This window comes from Mustela erminea, chromosome 2 (assembly GCF_009829155.1).
Source record: "Mustela erminea isolate mMusErm1 chromosome 2, mMusErm1.Pri, whole genome shotgun sequence".
Classification (NCBI taxonomy): Eukaryota; Metazoa; Chordata; class Mammalia; order Carnivora; family Mustelidae; genus Mustela; species Mustela erminea.
In genome coordinates, this window is record NC_045615.1 from 28,414,666 (window position 1) to 28,439,486 (window position 24,821).

Below are 24,821 nucleotides of genomic sequence, written 5' to 3' on the forward strand. Positions count from 1 at the left end.
AGCAGGAATAGAGGGGATGCCTGGATGGCTCAGTTGGTTAAGCATCTGCCTTTCACTCAGGGTATGATCCTGGAGTTCAAGGATGGAGTCCCATGTTGGGCTCCCTGCTTAGTGTGGAGCCTGCTTCTCCCTCTGCCCCTCCTCCTGCTTGTGTGCATGTGCTCTCTCTTTCTCTCAAATACATAAATAAAATCTTTTAAAAAAAGAATGGGAATGGAAAAAATATTTCTTCTCATATGCCATTTCCAAACCCATTGACAGTAGCCTCTTGGGATACCCTCGCTGGAATGATTGTGAGACCAGATCTAAGTTCGGTGGGAAAAAGCTTCAAGGTAATAACAATAATTCTGTGTTAAAAGAGCATGCAATTTAAAGGTAGTCTTTTATTACCTGTTGATCAAGGAACTAAAACATAATACCAAATTTCATAATATTGATAACATTAACAGCTAACATTTACTGAATTATGCTGTGCCAAGATGTGCAACTCTCTTTAAAAAAAGTATTTTATTTATTTTTCAGAGAGAGAGCACAAGCAGGGGGAGCTGAAGGCAGAGGGAGAAGCAGGCTCCCCACTAGGCCAGGAGTTCAATGTGGGTCTTGATCCCAGGTCCCCGGGATCATGACCTGAGCCAAAGGCAGAGGCTTAACGTCTACTGAGCCACCCAGGTGCCCCATGCTACTCATGCTATGTGATATACTCATGCAGTCTGTCATAGGTCTTGGAAAATTGAATTACTCCATTGTAGCATGGTCTAGAGAATGTGCATAAAGTGTAACAATTTGGCTGATTTTTTTAAAAGCTAAACTATTCCAACTTATGTGGCCAGATTTCACAGGAAAAGAATGTGAGGACTCTGAACTTGTATCTCACTTGATGAACTGCAAAGAAGGAAGAGTAGCTATTTCCCCATTTGTTTGTCTCTCTGGGAACTCTGATGGTGATTTGCTTCAACCAAATACTCCAAACCATGTAAGTGGAAATGGGGTTTATACTTTAAAGATCTTTAAAGAAAGAATTGAATGCATACTTCTATGCTGTTTAGAAAGAGTTCAAATTTCCCAAATTGGAAAAAAAAAATCCAGGTGTATGAACAGAAATATCCAGGAAATGGTACTCTTGAGGCCAATATGATTTCAGTTTTTCAGTGTTGACATGAGGGACCCTGCTCCATTATACAGAATTCCCAAGTATCACCACTTTTCTTCTGTCTTTGTGGTTTGATGCAAGTTTTCTGTGAAAAGAGCACATAAGACTATCTTGAGGACTTCCTGGTTTGGCTATAAATGTTATAAATCCCATATGTATTCTGGATCACTGATGTCCAAAATGGTGTACAAAGAACTAGACACATTGGGAATATGTTGGATAATTCACTGAATGTTGGAATAAACTTACAGAAATTTAATTTTTATTTTAACACAAAGTTTGAGAAAGAAAATAAGTTTTGTTATATTTGATGTTATGGTTTGACACTAGGGTTTGAACTCTATTCTAGCCCCAAATCAGACAGTCCTCTTATGTAAAATAGTCCAGTATCACTTAAAAGAATTTTGAAAAACTAAATAGACCTTTGTGAATTTTAAATGGACACCTACATTTTTGTCACAAGTTCTACTAATTTCTGATGATATAATTTCCAGCTTCAGATAAACTTTGATATGTTAAAATAAAGTTACCATATCATTTTTAATGTATAAAATGTAATCTGAATGCTGAGGCATTTGAATACTAATAATTATGAAGTTAAAAACAGTCAAGAATAAAGTTTCTAATGACTTAAAATTTGCTAAAGTTCTTTTCTCTTATATTTAGATTATACATTCCGCAACCTAATTTTACCTTAATGTAATATATTTTTAAACATTAAGCTACCCTGTCTATCACATTTCTTAGCTTAAATAGTATGCAATTTCAATTTAAACAAGAATGCAATTTCAATAGTATACAACAGGTTATTTCCTGTTAATTGCAGAAACTTAAATATAATACAAATTTTGAGAAGTAATTACCAAAAATAAAATTAATGTTATATTAGAAATGTATTAATGGGATGGATGAAACTATTTCTTTTTAAATTAGTACAATAACTAAGAATGAAAATTTACTTATTTTTAGAATGAAACAGTTCCAGCTTCAAATTTTAATTTGAATGTTGAGAAGCCTTATTCAAATAGAGAAGTAGCTCAGAATGGAACAACTTTTATAACAGTGATACACAATTCTTCTAATTCTGAGCTGTTTGTCCCAAATCACCTACCAGTCTATTATCACAAACATATTTTTAATGATCTCTTAATTAACAACTTAATTAGATCCACTGTAATTTTGCTGAATTCAAGTAATTGGAAACAACCTAATTTAAAAGAAAAAAAGTTATTTTTTTGCTTAGTCCTTAAGTCACCCATTTTCTTAATAGGAAAGCAATATGGCTCTTTGTTGCTACTCTGTACATTTTTAAACCCCAAGAACTTTGAGGAAGCTTTTTGTTTTATAAGATGAGAAAAAAATCATTCATGAAAAAAGAGATGAGAAAGGACTTTTTTTAAAAAATTGATAATGTACAGGGTTTAAAAATTACTTAGAGACCACTGCTCCAGGTCTTTACCCTCATGGGTGTTGTATCTTAACAGAATGTGGGAGAATGCGGAATTCTGAGATAGAAATAACAGAGGACTGAAATTAGCTTATAAGATCAATAATTTTATGAAGCTTGGGGTGCCTGGATGGCTCGGTGGGTTAAAGCCTCTGCCTTAGGCTCAGGTCATGATCCCAGGGTCCCAGGATCGAGCCCCGCATCGGGCTCTCTGCTCAGTGGGGAGCCTGCTTCCTCCTCTCTCTCTACCTGCCTCTCTGCCTACTTGTGATCTCTGTCTGTCAAATAAATAAAATCTTTAAAAAAATTTTATGAAGCTTTTTCTCTGTATTTTATTTCTATAATTATAATACTTACGTAAGAAGTTTGTAGCTAATCACATTGAAAAAAAGACATTAATTATTAAGTATTATAATTTCCCTTTTTTTTCTATTTTACAATTAATTCAACTTATGGTTAGTAGGTCACATTAACTTTTGCTTCCCTTCCATGTGCACATTTTTCCATGGGGTTTTTGAGGAACACTAATACAGTTATAATATGATATAGTGTCTTCGTCTTATTGCCACCTAGTCACCATCAATTAGAAGAGATCTTTAAGGTACAAAGCAGGAACTAATACAGACTTTTCATTGTTCCTGCTGGTGTGTTAGAAGAAGCAGGTTCTATATCATTTATTTTGAAGCATCCTGCACAGATGAGTATTTCTAGAGTATGCCTTGATGGCGACATGTCCTTTGCCTTACCCAACTCACTTTATGCAATTTTCCTTTATTAATGTAAGTTATAACCTCTCAAATCTTATTTTGCTTTTATTGTTTGTTACATTTTAATGTAATGCTACGTAGGTATTCATATAATCTTTAAATAACATATAGATAAGCTGTAAAGCATTAAACTAAAATGAAAACCCATGTACTCAGGACCCATGTACTCCTCCTCTATTTTACTCCCTTGTCTTTCCTCTTTCCCTAGGATACAAATTATCCTGAATTTTGTGTTTTTAATTCTCCTTTAAAAAACATCATATTCCAAAGTTCCTTTTTCTATTTGCTGCTTTTGATTTTTATAGAAAGTAAAAGAATACTTACTCTAGTCTCCTGGATGTTGTTTTTTGCTTTTGTTTTGTTTTGCTCTTTGCACAAGATTCATTCATGTTGTCAGTTGAGGCTCTATTTTATTTTCACTGCTTCATAATATTTCAGAGTGTGGATATAAAACAAACCATTGATCTAGTTTCCTCTTAAAAACTGTTTGTGTTTGTTTTTATTCTTTACTGTTACAAAAAGGGCTGCTACAAAAATCTAGTGCCCATGTGCAATAGTTTCCCTGGAATGTAAATATTCTGGATTTTTTAGGTCAAACAGGTTTCTGGATCATAATGGAATAAGAACAAGAACTTATAGTGATAAAAGAACTTTTCATGCTACCACCAAATCATTTGAGAAAGTAGTTGTACTGATTAGTGTATTAGAGTAGTTCCTATTGACCCTGTATAGTTTTCATAAAATGACCAGACTTGAAAGGCTATTGACTTGTTAACTTGCTATTCTTACTTTTTTTCTCTTTCCTTGTATCTCTCTCTCCCCTTCCTTTGTATTCTGGTGATTGGGTTCTTGCCGTTGTTAGAGTTGAATTCTTTTCTTGAGACACAGAAGGCACCAGATCTCTGATACTCTGTTTATAAGATATCTCTTAATCTCACAAAACAAACTGAGGGTTTCTGGGGGGAGGGGGGTTGGGAGAAGGGGGTGGGATTATGGACATTGGGGAGGGTATGTGCTTTGGTGAGTGCTGTGAAGTGTGTAAACCTGGTGATTCACAGACCTGTACCCCTGGGGATAAAAATATATGTTTATAAAAAATAAAAAATTTAAAAAAAGATATCTCTTATACCAATTAGGATAATGAAAAAAAAATAAAATTAGCTTTTCTTTCCTAGTGACTCTTGTTATTATTCTCATGGCTGGACAGTTGAAATTGCCGAGTACGCTGTGAGGCAATAATGTTCGTAGGTGGTACCAAGTCATTTTCTAGACTTGCTTAGGATAGCACCAACCCAGTGTGTATGAAAGACACTCTCTTACTTCATCATGAACAGTGTGCTTCAAAAAAGTTGAATAAAGAAAGGAACTATAAAGCACAATGTAAGAAAGCATAAACTTTCTTTACATATAAGTAACAAAAAGATTTGTGTTTCTTTAGGTCATTCTACGCACAATTGGTATCAATCACAATCAGGCTCCTGTGTTGTCGTCACAGATATTTGATAACCAAGGAAGAAGAATGCCACTTAATGCTTACGCACTTGATTTCTATAAACATGGTTCCTTGATAGGACTAGTCCAGGACAACAGGTATGTTTTATCTGTCTTCCGCTATCCACCCCCCACTAATCTTTCAACTTCTATCTTTCTGTGTCCATGTCTGTACTCATGTCTGTGTCTCCATCTTTCTCTTTCATTTCTACCTCTACCTGTGGTTTACCAGCAAAATCTTAGAACTTAGGGTGACTCACTTGACCTAAAGATGTACCCTGCAGATATATTTGCATACTCTCACAGATGTGTTTTTATTTATTACTATCCTATTTATTGATTATAAGCTATTTTAAAAACTCACCATTATCTGCGAGAAGTATATAAAAAGGTATATAACTCACACTTCTGAAGACTGAGCATAGGACAATTGTTTTAGCTCTTTGTCCTTGCCAAAGGACAATCATTTTCAAAAACAGTAAGGAAGGATATATCCTCTTGGATTTGCCTGAAAGTAGAGAAACTGGTCCAGGCACTGAGCACATAGATGTGATAGGGGCATTCTGTCACACTAATAAGTGATTCAGTAGAAAATTTGCATAAAATTTTGAGCAGTTTTTATTGAATTAAAGGATTTAAAACTTGGGACACTAGATAAATATTGATTTTTTAAAAATTTCATAGCTCACTGATGCAGATGTATTTTATTCCTTTTTAAAGTTTTTTATTTTAGGGGCGCCTGGGTGGCTCAGTGGGTTAAAGCCTCTGCTTTCGGCTCAGGTCATGGTCCCAGGGTCCTGGGATCGAGCCCCGCATCGGGCTCTCTGCTCAGTGGGGAGCCTGCTTCCTCCTCTCTCTCTGCCTGCCTCTCTGCCTGCTTGTGATCTCTGCCTGTCAAATAAATAAATAAAATAAAAAAAAACAAAAAAAAATAAAAAAAAAATAAATAAAGTTTTTTATTTTAATCACCTTGTGTTCATTATGACAAGTGCACTCCTTAATCCCCATCATATATTTCACCCATCCCCCTCCCCCATCCCCTCTGGTAAGCATGTGATTGTTCTCTATAGTTAAGAGTCCATGAGAGACTATGGAGTCAGAAAAACAATCTGAGGGTTTTGAAGGGGCGGGGGGTCGGAGGTCGGGGTACCAGGTGGTGGGTATTATAGAGGGCACGGATTGCATGGAGCACTGGGTGTGGTGAAAAAATAATGAATACTGTTATGCTGAAAAAAAAAAAAGAGTCCATTTCTTGGTTTGCCTCTCTCTCTTTCTCTTTGCTTGTTTGTTTTATTTTTAAATTACACAAGTGAGTGAAATCCTTCAGTATTTATCTTTCTTTGGCTGACTTATTTCACTTAGCATTATACTCTCCTGCTTCATCCTTGTTATTGCAAATAGCAAGATTTCATTCTTTTTTATGGCTGAAATATATATATATATATAATCTCCATTTGTCAGTTGATGGACACTTGATAATGGACTGCTTCCATATCTTGGCTACTGTAAATAATCCTTCTATAACAAAAGGGTGCATATAGCCCTTTGAACTAATGTTTTTGTATTCTTTGGATACAAACTCAGTAGTGTGATTGCTAGTTAGTAGGGTAGTTCTAATTGTAACTTTTTGAGGAAACTCCATACAGTTTTTCATAGTGGCTGAACCAGTCTTCACTCTACTAACAGTGCAGGAAGGTCACCCTTTATCCATGTCCTCATGAACACCTACTGGTGTTTTTTTGTTTTTTTTTTTTTTTTTTATTTTAGTCATTCTGACAAGGATGAGGTGATATCTCATTGTAGTTTTGATTTGCATTTCCCTGATGGAAAGATGATCGTCTCCTCATGTGTCTGTGGGCTATCTGTATGTCCTTCTTGGAGAAATGTCCATTCAGGTTTTCTGCCATTTTTTAATTGGACTATCTGCTTTTTGGGTGTTGAGTTTTATAAATTCTTTATATATTGTGCATAGAGTCCTTTATCAGATATGTCATTTGGAAATATCTTCTTCTATTCCCTAGGTTGTCTTTTAGTTTTGTTGATTGTTTCCTTCACTGCAGAAGTTACTTTTTTTTTTTAAGTAGGGTCCACACCCAACACGAGGCTTGAACTCACAACCCTGAGATTAAGAGTCCCGCATTCTACCAACTGAGCCAGCCAGGTGCCCTTGAAGCTACTTATTTCATAGTCCAAATAGTTTGTTTGCTTTTGTTTTCCTTGCCTCGGGGGATCTATCTAGAAAGAAGTTACTATATTCAATGTCAAAGAAGTTATTGCTTCTGTTCTCTTGTAGCATTTTTATGGTTTCAGGTTTCACATTTAGGTCTTTAATCCATTTTTTTTTTTAAGATTTTATTTATTTATCAGAGAGAGAGAGGGAGACAGAGCAAGCACAGGCAGACAGAATGGCAGGCAGAGGCAGAGGGAGAAGCAGGCTCCCTGCCGAGCAAGGAGCCCGATGTGGGACTCGATCCCAGGACGCTGGGATCATGACCTGAGCCGAAGCCAGCTGCTTAACCAACTGAGCCACCCAGGCGTCCCTTTAATCCATTTTTTAAAATTTTTTAAATTTTTAAAATTTTTTTATTTTTTATAAACATATATTTTTATCCCCAGGGGTACAGGTCTGTGAATCGCCAGGTTTACACACTTCACAGCACTCAGCAAAGCACATACCCTCCCCAATGTCCATAACCTCACCCCCCTACAAACTATAAGTGACTCTTAATCCCTTTAATCCATTTTTAATTTATTTTTATATATGGTATAAAAAAGTTATCCAGTTTCATACATTTTTTTAAGATTTTATTTATTCATTTAGAGAGAGAGAGAGAGGAGGACGGAGAGGGCAGAGGGAGAGGGAGAAGCAGACTCTCCACTGAGCAGGAAGCCTGACATGGGGCTCTATTCTAGGACTCTGGGATCATGACCTGAGCCCAAGGCATCGGCTTATCTGAAGGAGCCTCCCAGGCACCACTTCCAGTTTCATTCTTTTTGCATGTTGCTGTCCAGTTTTCCTGACATCATTTGTTGAAGTGATGGGTCTTTTTTCTATTGGATATTCTTCCTAGCTTTGTCAAAGTTGGTCATATAATTGTGGGTCCTTTGCTGGGTTTTCTGTTCTGTTCTATTGATCTATGGGTCTCTTTTCTGCCAGTACCATACCATCTTGATCATTACAGCTTTGTAATATAACTTGAAGTTTGGAATTGTGATGCCTCCAGCTTTACTTTTTTTTTTTTTTCTTCTTCTTCTAGTTGCTTTGGCTATTCAGGGTCTTTTGTGGTTCATACAAATTTTAGGATTTTTATAGCTCCGTGAAAAACGCTGGTTGTATTTTGATAGGGATTTCATTGAATCTGTAATTGCTCTGTGTAGTATAAACATTTTAACAATATTTGTTCTACCATTCCATGAGTATGGAATGTCTTTCCATTTCTTAGTGTCGTCTTTCATTTCTTTCATCAGGATTTTATAGTTTTCAGGGTACAGATCTTTCACCTTTTTGGTTAGGTTTATTCCCAGGTATCTTTTGTTTTTGATGCAATTGTAAATGGGATTGATTCCTTAATTTCTCTTTCTGCTGCTTCATTATTGATGTATAGAAATGCAACAGATTTCTGTACAATGATTTTGTATCCTGTGACTGTACTGAATTCATATTTCAGTTCTAGCAGATTTTTAGTGGTATTTCTGGTTTTCTATACATAGCATCGTGTCATCTGCAAATAGTGAAATTTACTTCTTTACACAATTAGATGTCTTTTATTTGTTTTTGTTGTCTGATTACTGTGGATATGACCTTAGGGGAAAACTCTCAGTTTGTTCCCAATGAGGATGATATTAGTTGTGGGTTTTCCATGTATGGCCTTTATTATATTGAGGTATGTTCCCTCTAAGCCTGTTTTGTTGAGGGTTTTTTTTTTTTTTAATCATGAATGCATGTTGTATTTTATCAAATGCTTTTTTCGGCATCTATTGAAATGATCATATGGTTCTTAGCCTTTCTTGTATTTTGTGATATATCACATTGATTACTTTGTGAATATTGAACAACCATGCAACTCAGGAATAAATCCAAGTTGATCAAGATAAATGAGTTTTTAAATGTATTGTTGGAGTTAGTTTGCCAGTATTTTGTTGAAGACATTTGCATTTACATTCATCAGAGATATTGGCCTGTAGATCTCTTTTTTGTAGTGTCTTTATCTGGTTTTGGTATCAGGGCAATGCTGGCCTCACAGAATGAATTTGGAAATTTTCCTTCCTCTTCTATGTTTTGGAATAGTTTGAGAAGAGTAGTAATTAACTCTTTGGTAACTGTTTGGGACAATTTGCCTGTGAAGCCATCCAGTCTTAGACTTTTGTTTTTGGGGAGTTTTTTGATTACTAATTTAATTTCTTTACTGGTATTCAGTCAGTTCAAATTTTCTATTTCTTCCTGTTTCAGTTTTGGTAGGTTTTATGTTTCTAGGAATTTAGTTATTTCTTCCAGGTTGTCTAATTTGTTGACATATAGTTTTTTACAATATTCTCTTAGAATTGTTTGTATTTCTGTTAGTGTTGGTAGCTATTTCTCCATTCTAATTTATGATTAGAGGTTTATCAGTTTTATTGATTTTTTTCAAAAAGCCACCTTCTGGTTACATTGATCTGTTCTATTGTTTGTTTGTTTAGTTCTTACATCACTTATTTCTGCTCTAATCTTCATTTATTTCTTTCCTTCTGCTGGTTTTAGGTTTTGTTTGTTATTTTTAACTCTTTTGGGTATAAGATTAGATTTTTTTTATTTGAGAGTTTTTTTACTTATTGAGGTGGGATTGTATTGCTATAAATATTCCTCTTAGAACAACTTTTGCTGCATCCCAAAGATTTTGGACCATTGTGTTTTCATTTTCATTTGTTTCCATATATATATATATATATGTATATATATATATATATATATATACACACACATATATATATATATATTTAAAGATTTTATTTATTTATTTATTTGGCAGAGAGAGAGATCACAAGTAGGCAGAGAGAGAGGGGGAAGTAGGCTCCCTGCTGAGCAGAGAGCCCGATGCGGGACTAGATCCCAGGACCCTGAGATATTGACCTGAGCTGAAGGCAGAGGCTTAACCCACTGAGCCACCCAGGTGCCCCCATATATCTTTTTAATTTATTCTTTGAGCTCCTCGTTTACCCATTCATTGTGTTGTAGCATGTTATTTAACCTTCATGTATTTGTGGTTCTTCCAGATTTTTTCTTGTGACTGACTTCTAGTTTCTTTTTTTTTTTTTTAAGATTATGTATTTATTTATCTGACAGAGAGAGAGTATCACAAGTAGTGAGAGTATCACAAGTAGGTAGAGAGAGAGGGGGAAGCAGGATCTCTGCTGAACAGAGAGTCCCATGTGGGGCTCGATCCCAGGATGCTGAGATCACGACCTGAGCTGAAGGCAGAGGCTTAACCCACTGACTCACCCAGGTGCCCCTGATTTCTAGTTTCTCGAGGTTGTGGTCAGAAAGGATGTATGGTGTGGTTTTGATCTTTCTGAATCCTTGAGGCTTGTTTCGTGGCCTAATATGTCATCTATTCTGGAAACTGTTCCATGTGTACTTGAAAATAATGTGTATTCTACTGTTTTAAGGTGGAATGTTCTGAATATATCTGTTAAATTCGTCTGGTTCAGTGTGTTATTCAAAGTCACTGTTTCCTTGTTGATTTTCTGTTTAGATGATCTGGCCATTGATGTAAGTGTGATGTTAAAGTCCCCCACTATCTTTGTGTTATTATCCGTTAGTTCCTTTATGCTTGTTATTAACTGTTTTACATATTTAGGTGCTCTCATGTTGGGTGCCTAAATATTTACAATTATTATATCTTCTTGTTGGATTCTCCCCTTTATGATTATATAGTGCCTTTCTTTGTCTTTTGTTACCATCTGCTTTAAAATCTAATTTGTCCAATATAAGTATTGCTAGTCTGGCTTTCTTTTGACAGCCAACTGCATGATAAATATTTCTTCATCCCCTCACTTTCAATCTGTGAGGTGTCTTCAGGGCTACAATGCTCTTATAGGCAGCATATAGATGTCTTTTTTTTTCTTTTAATCCATTCTGCCACCCTGTATCTTTTGATTCAAGTGTTTCGTCCATTTTCATACAATGTAATTATTGGTGGATATATACATTTATTGCTGTTTCATTACTTGTTTTGTGGTTGTTCCTAAAGATTTTCTCTGATCCTTTCTTGTCTTTCTCTCTTTCATGGTTTGCTGGTTTTCTTTAGTGATATATTTGGATTTCTTTTCTTTATTTTTGCATGTTTATTAGTTGTTTTTGATTTTTGGTTACCATTAGGTTACATCCTCTGCATTTTTAACTGTTGGTCTATATTAAGCTGGTGGTCATTTAGGTTTGAACCATTCCTTACTCCTCTCCTCCCCATGTTTTAGATATAAGATACCTTCTTTTACATACTTCTATTTTGTGAGTACCTTGGGTGGTCTTTTACAAAAAGAATTCATTTTTACTGTTTTTGTGTTTCCTACCTTCATACTGTCACTTTTGGTCTCTCATTTCCACTCAGAGTCCCCTTTAATATTTCTTGGAGGGCTAGTGTGTTGGTCATGAACTGCTCTAAAAAAAAATTTTTTTTTTTTTTTGGCCTGGGAAACTCTTTATCTCTTCTATTCTGAATGATAGAATTGCTGGATAGAGCATTCTTGGCTGTATATTTTTCCCATTCAGCACTTGAAATATGTCAGAACGGATGTATGGTGTGGTTTTGATCTTTCTGAATCCTTTTTTCTTTTGCTTGGAAAGTTTCTGCTAAAAAAGCCTCTGATAGCCTTATGGAGTTTCTCTTGTAGGTAACTGCCTTATTTTGTCTTGCTAATCTTAATTTTTTTTTCTTTATCACTATATTTTGCCATTTAAATTATGTCTTGGTGTGGATCTGCTTTTGTTGATTTTATTGGGAGTTTTCTGTGCCCCCTGGATATGGATATCTTTTTCCTTCCCCTGTTAGGAAAGTTTTCATCTATTATTCTTCAAATAAATTTTCTGTCCCCTTTTCTTACTCTTCTTCCTCTAGGACTTTTATAATGTGAATTTTTAAGTAAAGATTTTATTTACTTATTTGAGACAGTGAGAGAGAGAATGTGCACAAGTAGAGGGGATGGAGAGAGGAAGAAGCAGCCTTCCCACTGATCAGGGAGCCTGATGTGGGGCTTAATCCCAGGACCCTGAGATTGTGATCTGAGCTGAAGACAGACACTTAACTGACTGACCCACCCAGGTGCCCCTATAATGTAAATGTTACTACATTTGATAGAGTCACTGCGTTCCCTAAGTCTTTTCTTATTTTGCATAATTTCTTTATTTCTTTTGTTCAGCTTGGTTACTTTCTATTACCAGGAGTTCTAGGTCATTAATTTGTTCCACTGATTTTCCATCCTGCTGTTCATTCCATTAAGTGTGTTTGTCATTTCATTTACTGAGCCCTTTATTCCTGGTATGTTATTCCTTATCTCTGTGTTAAGGTTCTCACTCATGTCTTCCATTCTTAAGTCTAGTGAGTATCTTTATAATCATTACTTTAAATTCTGTTTCACTGAGATCCCTGGCCATGGCCTTATCCTGTTCTTTCATTTGGGACAAATTCCTCTGTCTCTGTGTCAGCTACCATGTGTTAGGAAAGTCAGGTACCTCTGCTGTTTTTGAAGGTAATGGTCTTATATAGAACTCATTGTTGGGAGTTGCAGTCTGGGAGGTGTTTGAGCTGGTCTCTCCTCAGGGGGGAGTTTCCACAGTGCTGGGACTGAGGCAAGCATAACTTGGAAGGGTGGATACACCAGAGCATGGCAGGTACCAAGTTTGGCATAAACAACTTAGGTGCTGACCGTTCCTACAACTAGCCCTGTGCTAGTTGTGGTGGGGGAGGGAAGTGGTGCTGGTCAGTGTCTTTGTTCACAGAGAGGTCTTTTGTGAACACTACCTCTCTGGGACATTTTCCAAGAAGAACAAATAACCTCCCAGAGCACTGTATGCCACAGGCACCCTTCAATTGCTATTTCCACACTATACATCCGTGGGTTGTTTGCCCTGCCTTTTCTCCAAAAGCAGTCCTGATACCCCTGGGCTATATCCAAGCCAAGCCCACTGACCTTTAAAATTCTAGCCTTTAAGCCTCATTGGTTGCAAGAACTCATGATATTCAGCCCCTCTCATTTTCCAAGCCAGTTGCTATGGTGAATCATCTTCCCTTTATGCTCCACTGTGTGCTAGTCTGTCTTTACCCTGCTCCACCTCTAAGGCTCCCATCCCACTGCAATGGGCAGTTCCCTCCCAGACCACAGCTCTGCAGTTCCTACTTTCTTCAATGTAGTTTTTTTTATCTACCTTCAGTTGTGGACTTTGTTCTGTCTGTTTGATTTCTGGGGTATTTAGGATACTTTGTTAGTTATATAGTTGTGTTCATGGGATGAAGCAAGCCTAGGGTCTTCCTAGGCATTTCTGATCATTTTTAAAAATATAACCCATTATTGTGAATTAAGTGAATTAAAAAATGAATTAAAAAATTCATTTGATTCTTCCATTTTGATTCTCCAGCTCCGATTCGCTCTCCTGAACTTAACTTTCCTATTTTAGATTTCTTTTGAGATGGTCAGTCTTCTATGTGTATTGATTATGTGTGGTTGTAATACTTATGATTTTTTGAATTCAGAATCATCATTCCTGTTGATTGAATCATCATCTGTGTGGCAAAAAGTTTCTAGTAAATATGTCATGACAGACAAAAGTAATTTATTATTGATAAATCCAGCATTTCAGTATGACATAAGTTCTTTAATGTTTTTATACTATTAAATTTTAAAATCATATTTTGTTTAGGATAAATGAAGGAGCTGCTTATCAGTTGTTGAAAGATTTTGCACTCACCATTAAATCTATCAGGTATGTTATGTATTTTAAATATTGATTTATTTACATTTGAAAAAATGTTGACCTTATACTTAAAAATGCTCTTGAGCTTCTTAGGTGTCACACATTTCAATTCCCCAAACACTTTACAGAGCTTCTTTTCAACACCCTGTTGCATTGGTTCTATAATAGAATTAATTCCAAAGCCCATTTGACATAAGGTTTTATTCAGACCAGAACCTCAGCCTCAAGCACTGCATAACAACAGGACAATATTCAAAAGCCTCAAGAATTCCTAGATCCTAGTATTCTCAGTTTTCACAACCAGTGTTTGTCAGATACGTGATACTTCAGAAGATCCCTTAGGGCTCCATGGATTCCCTGGTTTATATCAATTTACGTATTCTGGACTTTATTGCTTTATTTTATATAGTGTTTTTTTTCCCAGGCTTTATCTGACTCTGGTCTCTCATGCTGGCTTCCTGTTTCCATCTTTAGCAGAGTACAGTGGGGATTCAAACAACTCTAAACTTTCTATGGATATACCCATCCTAAGGGTTTATTACAAGGTCCACCCTCAGGCCCATCTAGTGTTGCCTGGTTAAATAAACATCTTCTTAAAGCTTCCTGTTTGTGTGCACTTCAATATTTTATGGGTTTTCCCTTTTATATCACGTACTTTAAAAAATTAAATATCTTCACATATATGTATACATGCAATTAGCCATGAATCTCTTTATGAATTTCTTGCTAATCAGGTCACTGGCTTTTAATTTTTTGATTTGAGATTAATTAGACCTGTTTGGATGTTTTATACAAAGAATGAGACTTTGGGGATGCTAGAACAAAGGAAACTGCTCTAGATATTTTCTTGAGTATATCCAGACAGTGTATTTCTTGAGTGGTTCATGGTTATTCAAGAGTATCCCAGGAAACACCGGAGACTTTGTAACCATCTCAAAATCTCATCCTAGAAATATCATTCATTCATCTGAAAAGTATTGAATATTGTTGGTTTGAGACATACTTCTAGGTATTTGATATGTAGCGAATCAGTAAATCTTTTCCTGCTTTAAATGTAATCTTACAGTGTAGTGTGAAGAAACTGACTTGTAGCTACTAAAAAGGCAGTAAGTGCTAGGATGACAGATAATGAGGCAACCTTGGATTCAGAGAAGGACTTTCAAATGAAGTAATTTTTTCACTAAATCTTAAAGGATCTTAAGGGATAGGGCAGAGGAAATAGTGTTTTCAAAGTACAGAAATGAAAAAGGGTCTGATATGTCAGGGATAGGCTTCAATCTCACTCAAGTGGCATGGGGAATATGGGAGATGTGATAGAGATGGGGAAGATACTGAGTTGCTTAAAGCAGCTTTAAAGGCAATTAGGATATGTATTGGAAAGGGTCTTAAGTCTCATATTATGGAGTGGGCTTAATATTATGAATAATGTGTAGACAGTGTATAGGCATGGGTATGATATGGATCTGTGGTTTATATATGTGACAGAGATGTATAAGGTTTATCTGTTTATATATGTGACGGAGACTCAAAGGCTATAAGAGCCATGCAAGTGAGAGTGAGTGTGAGTCTGAATTAAGGAAAGAGAAGTAGTGATGTAAAGGAGTAGTTAGAGAAATACTTATAGGATAGAATTCAGAGAAAGTTTCAATAAAGTTCATGTGGTTGGTGATGATAATAAGTTTCTATCTTAGTTAAGGATACCTAAGAAATATAGAAGTGAGGATGAAGTTTGAGGAGGACTAAGAACCAAAAATAATGAGTTAGAATTTATACATGTTCCGTAATATCTGTGGGGTATAATTCAAGAGGAAATGGTCAGTGTCATAATTATAAGTCTATGATTAGGAGTATGTTCAGTGTTATAGATACAGATCTGGTCATTCTTTGTGGTAGGTCAGTGAAGACACTAGGAAAAATTCTGGAACTCTAGTGCAACCAAGATAGATAAGGAATTACAAAAGGCTGATAAAATGTCAGATGCCGATTGTGGTCAGTACTTTTATCAGCCCATCTGCACTGTTCATTCTTGGATTTCCTCTCTCCTTTCTTTTCACTTGCTTATACATTTCTTGTTGCTGCTGTAACAAATTACCACAAACTCAGTGGTTTGAACCAACACAAATTTATTATCTTACAGTTCTGGAAGCCTGGTGTCCCAAACAAGTCTAACTCCATTAAAATCAAGATGTTGGCAAAGCTAATTTCTTTCTGGAGACTTGAGGACCATCTGTTTTATTGTCTTTTCTAGCTTCTAGATGCTGCTGGCATTATTTTGCTTATGGTCATCTTCAAGGCCAGCAATGGTGGTGACTTACATTTGCATTACTCTGAGATGAACTCTCTCCTGTCTCCCTCTCACAAAATCTTTTAGACTATATTGGGCCCACCCAGATAATACAGAATAATTTTTCTATCACAAAGTCAGCTGATGAGCAACTTGAATTCCATCTGCAACCTTAATTCTCTTTGCTGTGTAAACTAACATAGTCCTAGATTTCTGAGGATTAGAAAACACAAATAAAGGTCACTCTTCTGTTTATTACACCCTGTTTTTTAAAAAACTTTCTCACATATCTAGGAAAAGGAAGTAATATTTTGCTCTTCATAGAGGTACTTGCTTATGGAGTTCAGTATATACTGGACATGATAGTCAAAAAAACCAAAAACAAACAAAACAAAAAATACAAAATAGCCTCCAAAGACATGCGTGGCAAGAAGGAAGGGACTTTGTTTTGCTGTTGTTGAAGGGAGAGGTGATAAGTTTACGTGGAATTTGGTGGCCTTTAAAATTCTCTTGGTAACTGACATGAAGAAGAGCTGCATGGGGATTGTTTTGTTATCTTCATTTTGTTTTTTTTACACACTTTCTTTTAGATCAAAATATTTCTTATCAGTATTCTTCATATTTTGCTAACATTTCATCATCTAGTAGGATTTACTTAATTCTTCCTGCCTGGGGGAAAGTACTTATAATGCTGACTCTCACTAATATATGTGTTCTCTCTGTGTATGTGTGTGTGTGTATATTTCCATTTACAGTGTTTCCTTGCGTGAACTATGTGACAATGAAGATGACAATGTGGTCTTAGCATTTGAACAATTGAGTAACAGCTTCTTTGAAAAACTTGAAGGAGTTTAAAAATAAAGACTATCCAGACCACTTAAAATATTGCCACTGACATTTTTAAGTCATATTTTGTGATCTGCATACTAATCAGAAATATATACCTGATGAAGTGGAAAGGACAAACAACTTGGGAGTCTGAATTGTGATCAAACCTGCCATGTTCTCTCACGAGTACCTTTGGACAAGTTTTTTAATATCTTTGGAGTCTTAGCTTCTGTATATAATTGAATAATCCTATGTTTCAGCTGGTTTGTGGACTGATTGAAAAAATGCAAATATTTTTTATGTGATTAAAGAACAATTTTTACTCTGTGAAGCCTAAGCAAATATTACATTCTCAGCACTTTTCTCCTGGATGTTATAATTTGTAAAAGTCTATCAAGGGTAGAATATAATCCATATCCTGAAGTTGAAATATGTTTTCTATATTAACTTAAATGTGATTATCTGATTTTGATAAATGGTTTTTAAAAATGACAACTTCTAGTAAACTTGAATTACTTTTTAAAAAAATATAAATGGGAGTTTTGTCATAAATCCTATGATGCTCTAAGGTAACATATAGCTGGTGATTTGGCTTGATTTTAATTGTATGTAAATGATTGAAAACACAAAGGAATAAATGTATATAAATAATTTTTCATTTGTCTCTTTGTGTAAAGTCTATACATCTTTCTGCCCATTTGCACATACTTATGCATTTTATATGTAATAAATAGTTTATGTCTAATTGCTTTCCCTTCCTAGTCTAAGCCTCAGATCACAGTTTTGGAATCTATTTTAGACCCTAAAATTGAGCAGAACATTTTATCCTCAGAGAAATCTCTCTCCTTCTATCTAGGTGTCCTACTGAAGGTGATTTTTGTATGACATTATTTATACATAATATTACATTGGCTTAGAAAAACACCCATGGTTCATTTTGTCTGGAGATAAAAGAATATTCTGTTATCTGGAACTGAGCCATTATTGCATGTACCATGTTAGGGGAGTCTAGTTAGGGGAGTCTAGTTTTTTCAGAGTAAACCCTTTTATACCCCTGCCCCCAACTTTAACCTCCACCAACCTCTAGATGTTCTCTATTTCTGTAATATTGTCATTTCAAGACCTAAATAAATGGAATTATACAGTACCTAGCCTTCTGAGATCTTTCCTTTCACACAGCATAATTCCATCAAGATTAATCCAGGTTTTTACATATACCAGTAGTGTGTCCTTTTTTATTGTTGAATAATATTCCACAGTATGGTTGCACCACAGTTTGTTTAACCATTCAACACAGTGAAGGACATTGGGTTGTTTCTAACTTTTGGCTGTTACAAGTAAAGCTGCTATTAATATTTATGTTTCTTCTGGGATATATATAGAGCTTCTTTTTGACCCTTGCTGACACCAGGGGAGAGGGAAACAGGGCTGATTCACACTGCTCTGTTGTTTTAGGGTGAGGATGGAAGCTCAGTTGTCACAGGGAATGTATGTAGGACAGTATTGATTAGTGTTGCTTTGCACCAACTCATCCTTTCTTACTAATATTAGTTGAAGGTAGAGGTTCAGCACCCTCCCACCCCAATACACACACACCAGGGGAGGGGGTAAGAGCAGGTTTCTGATTATTTCCACCTCACACAGCCTTATTTAATCTCATTGATGCTAGGTCAGGGAATGGCTAGATGGTTTCAATGACATCTGGAGAGGGTGAAGTGTAGTGGTGATTAGTCCCTTTTCATACTACTTTGGATATACAAGAGACCATCAGAAAACTCAGAGAACTCATTATCATGTCGTTTCTCAAGTCTCAAGGTTCCTATTGTTTTTGTGTTATGTCTAAGTAATTTTTTCTCCAAAAAGGAAGACCTAGGAGGAATGGGATTGCTCTGTCTTACATTTTTATTGAAAGAAAGGAAGATGTTGAAAGGACATGTTGGAAAAAGTTTGAGTCTCTATTTTTTACGTGAATCAACAAATGAATCAAGGGAAAGCTTCACCTCTTTATAACTTAATGTTATGATTTCAGCAGTAATTTGTATGTGGTTCAGGAAATCTTATGGTAGGCGGGCAATGCTTCCATGGCCTGAGAATTTTCTGAAAGCCAATTTTTGCTTTTCTCAATATCCCTTTTGATCCTGTTTTACATCTTCCCTTAGAATGAAGGCCCATTCTATCATCTTCATGATATTGCAGAGAGTCAAAGTCCTTACTAGCTCCAGAACTTATTAGGGGAAGTGATATCTTATCAGTGTAAAGACAAATTAGCTCTTATTATGTGGATGTGACAATATGAAACCAAAACTAACTTCCTACTTAATAAATAGGTCAAAAATGCTTGTACCACACATCCTTGTGATCCTGGATTTGATAACAAGCTTTTAGTGTAGCTACTGCTGCTGAACAATGTCCTAGAAGCCAAAGAAGGCAGACTCTTTTAATTGCAATGATTTGCTGGTTGACACAATTCTACACAGGTATTTAGTCCCCTCTGAAAGAATGTATGATCGTACCCTGACCTTAGCAGATTTTATGCTGGTTGGATATGAGGTTAGTTAACAATAAACTAAAATAAAACTCAGTTTAACAAATGGTATATTTAGTTAGTACTTTTTTTTAATGCTAGGTTCCTTTAATAAATATTTCAGATTTTTATGGTTTTTCTTATAGCTTCTGAACCACAAGTTGCACGAGTCATCAACACTGGCTTCTTTTCTCCTTAGCCTCCACAGCTTCCAATATTTTCCCATGAAATAAATTGCCACACTACTTTTAAGGTTTGTTATGAAATAAAATAAAGAATATATGGCTGAAGAAAAAAAGAAGATATGTGGGAGTATTTCCTTGGTACATTTCAAGGAGAGAGAGAGTATATGATGTGTATATGTCTGTGCGTGTGCATAAGGTACATTGGCTCTGCACTATGTAACAATTCTTCCTTCACTGGAAAATAGGAGTTTTATAAGTAAACTGCCACTAGTGTTTCTAGAGCATAGTACTGAAAGGCCTGAGCTGTCCCACTGTTTTCAAGATAATTCATGTATGATATAATAATAGAAGGAAATGAAAGCATGATATTTTCTGTAAAACTTTTATATGTCTTTGTTATAAAAAAGTTGTTATCTGTGAGTGAATTCTCCAACTCTTGATGCAATTAATACTAATGTATTATTGATTTAGCCTTCATAGGGTCTCTCAAATTTCTATTTATCATGTCTGCACAGGTCTATGCTATTAAATTATTAGAATACATTTATTAATTTACATTTCAAGTTCTTGTCTAATGAACAAACGTATATATCACTGCCCAGTTGAGCTTCCTGAATACAACTTTTCTTTCTTTCTTCCTATATATTCTTTTATATATTCATACTTGAATTCAGTACATCTTGGTTACATGCTTACTGTATGTCATGCACGGCAGGAGACACTGATCAAGTAGGAAGACAGGTAAGTAGATATTTACATTAAAGGAAGGGTGCAATAAAACGTAGTCATAATTTTATCGTTGGTATATGCTTAGTAATTTACAGAAATTATTTCCTTTAATCCTTAAAATAAGCCTTGAGATAGATCTAATTGTTATTTGCATTGGATAGATGCAGAAATTAGATGCAGAGCAATCAGATAACTTTTCCAAGATCATGCAGCTATTAAATGTAAAGCTCACTTCTTTGGGGGGAATTTTAACTGAAGTAGTCTGACCTGAAAAGGTGCTCTCTTAGCTGCCATAGTATACTCCCAGCTGACAATAATGATAATAACAATTAATTTTTATTGAGAACTGACAATATTCTAGGTACTGTGCTAAATGTCTTACAGGTAATATATCATTTAATTCTTAAAGCATCTTTGGGAGAGAAATACCTATAATACCATACTTTTTGTGAGCACAGTTATAGGTACTTGGAATTATTGAGCAAGGCATTACATAGGAAGTTTGACTTTATTAAACACTTAGTGTAGATAGATTGGAGGCAGTAAAGCAAGTGGGTAAAAAGTCCAGATTTCTTTTTTGGGATGAAACTCTAGCAGTTGTGTAGTGGCTGAAATAAACAGTAATACTGGAGACATAGACCAGTTAGGATCCCTTTAAAATAGTCAAGTGAGAAGTTATAAAACAAGATCCTTACCTTATCAAAGGCAGTGATGCTAGGCATAGAAAGAAGGGATGGATATGAAAGATATTTAGGAGATACAATTGACAAGGTCTGATGATGACTTCAGTATGGGTCTTATAGGAGAGGAGATAGGCTTCTCATTTGGATGAAAGAATGGAACATATGGATTGGTGTGGAGGACCACAGGGGAAGGGAGGGAAAATCAAATGGGAAGAAATCAGAGAGGGAGACAAACCAAAAGAGACTCTGGACTCTGGAAAACAAACTAAAGGTTGCAAAAGGGGAGGGTTGGGGAGGGGGTAATAAGGTGAAGGCATTAAGGAGGGCACACGATATGATGAGCACTGAGTGTTATACTCAACTAATGAATGCTTGAACACTCCATCAAAAACTAATGATGTACTATATGCTGGATAACTGGACATGATTAAAAAAAAAAAAGAATGGATTAGGATGCCATTAAACTAAGCCAGGTATATAGGGCAGACATTTTAGGAACTAAACATAATGATTTAATTTGGAGCATATTGAGACTGAATTTCCTCATTAACATTTCTGATAAGGATCTGAGGTCCAGGAGAGATATTCAAGCTGAGGGTAAAAGTTAGGCATACCATAGTCATCAGTGAATATTTAATATTTGGAGTCTTAGAGGCATATCTTATGCTCAAAACCTCATGACATTTAATCATAAAATCATAAGCTGACTTTATCAAAGGTAAAATCCAAACTCTTTGGAATGCTGTTTAAGACCTCTTTAATCTGGCATTAACTTGTCCTTCAAGTTATATTGTGTACTTTTTGTCAACATGTTATATCTTTAATGACCATGTAACATATGATAATATATCACTACATTTAATGTAATGTAAATATAATTTGTATTTTTCTCTTTTTAAGACCAATTCTTTGGCCCTGAATTTCTCCCTCTTTATCTAACTCTTAACCATACTTTACAACTCTCCTCAAATATCATCTCTGTGCAGCTTCCCTACCAGATAATTTTTTTCTCCTTTTTAGATCTATTAGAATGGTGAAAACATAAAAGTACCTCTTCCAATATTCAACTCTGAGTCTTTACCAGTTAACTCTAAATCTAATCTCTGTAATTAGATACATTCAAAGTTATATCAAGAGTCAAAATCTTTTCTGTAGAATGCACAAGCAAAACTCTTCATTGAGATAGTGTCTAAAGCTGCTATGAAGCAAATGCTAAAAACCTAGTTAAAAAGAGCATATTAGGGGAGCCTGAGTGGCTTGGTCAGTTGAGCCTCCTGCTCTTGATTTTTGGCTCAGGTGATCTCAGGTCCTGGGATTGAGCCCTGCATCAGGTCGCACATTCAGCAAGGAGTCTTCTGGAGATTCTCTGTCTCTCTCTCTCTGCCCTTTCCCCTGCCCACGCTAAAATAAATAAAACTTAAAGAGAGAGAGAGAGAGAGAGAGAACACACATGAAAGATAATATGCAAACCATTTGTGAAAAAAGAAGGCACCAGAAAGGGTAACTGGATTTGGAGGCTTCTGTTCTGATGGTTGCCAAAAGGAAAGAGGTAAGGGAATGGGTAAATAGGAGAAGAGGATTAAGTGGTACAAATCTCCAGCTATAAAATAAGTAAGTCACAGGACTGAAAAGTAAATCATAGGAACATAGTTAATAGTCTTAAAATATTGCAGTATTTGTATGATGACAGATGATAACTAAGCTTTAATCATGTGAGCATTTTGATATGTATATGAATATCAAATCACTATTGTTGTACACATGGAACTAATATATTCTATGTCAACTTTATTTAAATTAAAAAAAAAAAGAAACATTGAGGGAGATTCATTGTGCTAGCTCTTCACATAGCACTGTTGCAGAAAAAATATTCTCCACTGTGTGGTTTTATCTTTCATTGGATATTAAACTCCATTCAGCAGATCAGTTTTGAGCATATATCAAATGTTAGGTTCTAGTCCACACTGATTCTGGCTTTTGAGGTGATAAAAAATTTTTAGAGACTCTCAAGACCCCAGTTAATTATCCCATGACTTCCTTTCTCATTGCTTTGATTTCTGTAGAATTTAAGAAGCAAATAAGAGAAGAAGGAGAATATAAGTGTGAGTTGACTAATTTTTTGGAATAGTTGGTAGCTGGGGCTATGCCAAGGCAGTGAGGAAGTGAGGAAGGTATGTGTACACTTTCATCCTTTGCCTTTAGTGTTCTTTATATATATTTTCCTAGAGGATGTGGCCTGAAGAAGTGGAATATAACCCTGAAAATCTGTAATAAACTATTATGCCTTCCTCTTTTCTCAACATATGAAGGAAATGAAACTGAATGCTGGGGGACTTAGATGGTGCTGAAGGTGCTGCCATTGGTGCCGTTGGAGGAGTACAGTAGCTCTGTCTACCTTTCTAGGTCTTCTCAGGAAACCCTTAGGAACTCACTCTACCATCTTGTGCCTGCTGCTGGTGGTTGGACCGTAAGAAGGAAATTACAGACCACAGGTAGAAGAGGGTTTGATGCCTTGTGTATAGATGAAGTGGTGAGGAAAAAAAAAAGTGGATATGTGTAGGGACCATTTAAGAAAAAAGAACTGACTACAAAGAGCTGAGTTAAACTTGAATGTTCTACATAGGACAGAATAGTGGTGGTGGTTTGTGTCCCAAGACAAAGTATTTGATTTGAAAATAAATATTTTATTTTTTTAATTTCATTTCATTTTTTCAGTGTCCCAAGATTCATTGTTTATGTACCACACCCAGTGTTCCATACAATATGTGCCCTCCTTAATACCCACCACCAGCCTCACCCATTCCCCTCACTTCTAAAACCCTCAGTTTGTTTCTCCGAGTCCACAGTCTCTCATGGTTCATTTCTCCCTCTGATTTCCCCCAATTCACTTTTCCTTTCCATCTCCTAATGTCCTCCATGTTATCCATTATGTTCCCCAGGTAAGTGAAACCATATGATAATTGACTTTCCCTGCTTGACTTACTTCACTCAGCATAATCTCCAGTCCTGTCCATGTTGATACAAAAGTTGGGTATTCATCCTTTCTGATGGAGGCATAATACTCCATTGTATATACGGACCATATCTTTATCCATTCGGCCATTGAAGGGCATCTTAGCTCTTTCCACAGTTTGGCGATTGTTGCCATTGCAGCTATGAACATTGGGGTACAGATGGCCCTTCTTTTCACTCCATCTGTATCTTTGGGGTAAATACCCAGTAGTGCAATTACAGGGTCGTAAGGTAGCTCTATTTTTAATTTTTTGAGGAATCTCCACACTGTTTTCCAAAGTGGCTGTACCAACTTGCATTCCACCAACGCTTAAGAGCGTTCCCCTTTCTCCACATCCTCTCCAATACTTGTTGTTTCTTGTCTTCTCAATTTTGGCCATTCTAACTGGTGTAAGGTGGTGTCTCAATGTGGTTTTGACTGGAATTTCCCTGATGGCTAATGATGATGAACATTTTTTCATGTGTCTGTTAGCCATTTGCAGACATTTCTCCAAAGAAGACATACAAGTGAAAAAAATTTAACTCTAAGATCCATTGAGATTAATGTTAAAATGGTCATTTTATATTAAATTTATATTTTTAAAATATGATAGGACTTTTCAGTACCAGCTCCATTATTTAAAAAGAATGTGATATACAAATTTACAGTAAGCTTTAGGCTTAATGTAACTGATAAAAGAAGCATACAAACGGCACACACACACACACACACACATATATATTTTGTTAATATTTTGTTAATTTGTATATATCTATTTTGTTAATATTTTGTTAATA

The 24,821-nt window shown here is 35.7% G+C and overlaps 1 protein-coding gene across 7 annotated transcripts in view; it reads left to right on the plus strand.

Moving 5' to 3' along the window:
• Positions 1-18,058, plus strand: part of DDX60 (DExD/H-box helicase 60) — a 113,753-nt gene extending 95,695 nt beyond the window's left edge. For 5 of the 7 annotated variants that reach the window (XM_032332591.1, XM_032332590.1, XM_032332588.1 and 2 more), the window contains 4 exons: positions 831-973; positions 4,803-4,954; positions 13,746-13,808; positions 14,224-16,458. In XM_032332591.1, coding sequence (XP_032188482.1) covers positions 831-973; positions 4,803-4,954; positions 13,746-13,808; positions 14,224-14,380 — 515 coding nt within the window. In that variant the 3' untranslated portion in view covers positions 14,381-16,458. Of the gene's footprint in view, positions 1-830; positions 974-4,802; positions 4,955-13,745; positions 13,809-14,223; positions 16,459-16,838 lie in introns of those variants that run through there. The other 2 variants (XM_032332592.1, XR_004283171.1) reach the window with 2 other exon arrangements.
• The last annotated feature ends 6,763 nt before the right edge of the window (positions 18,059-24,821 follow it).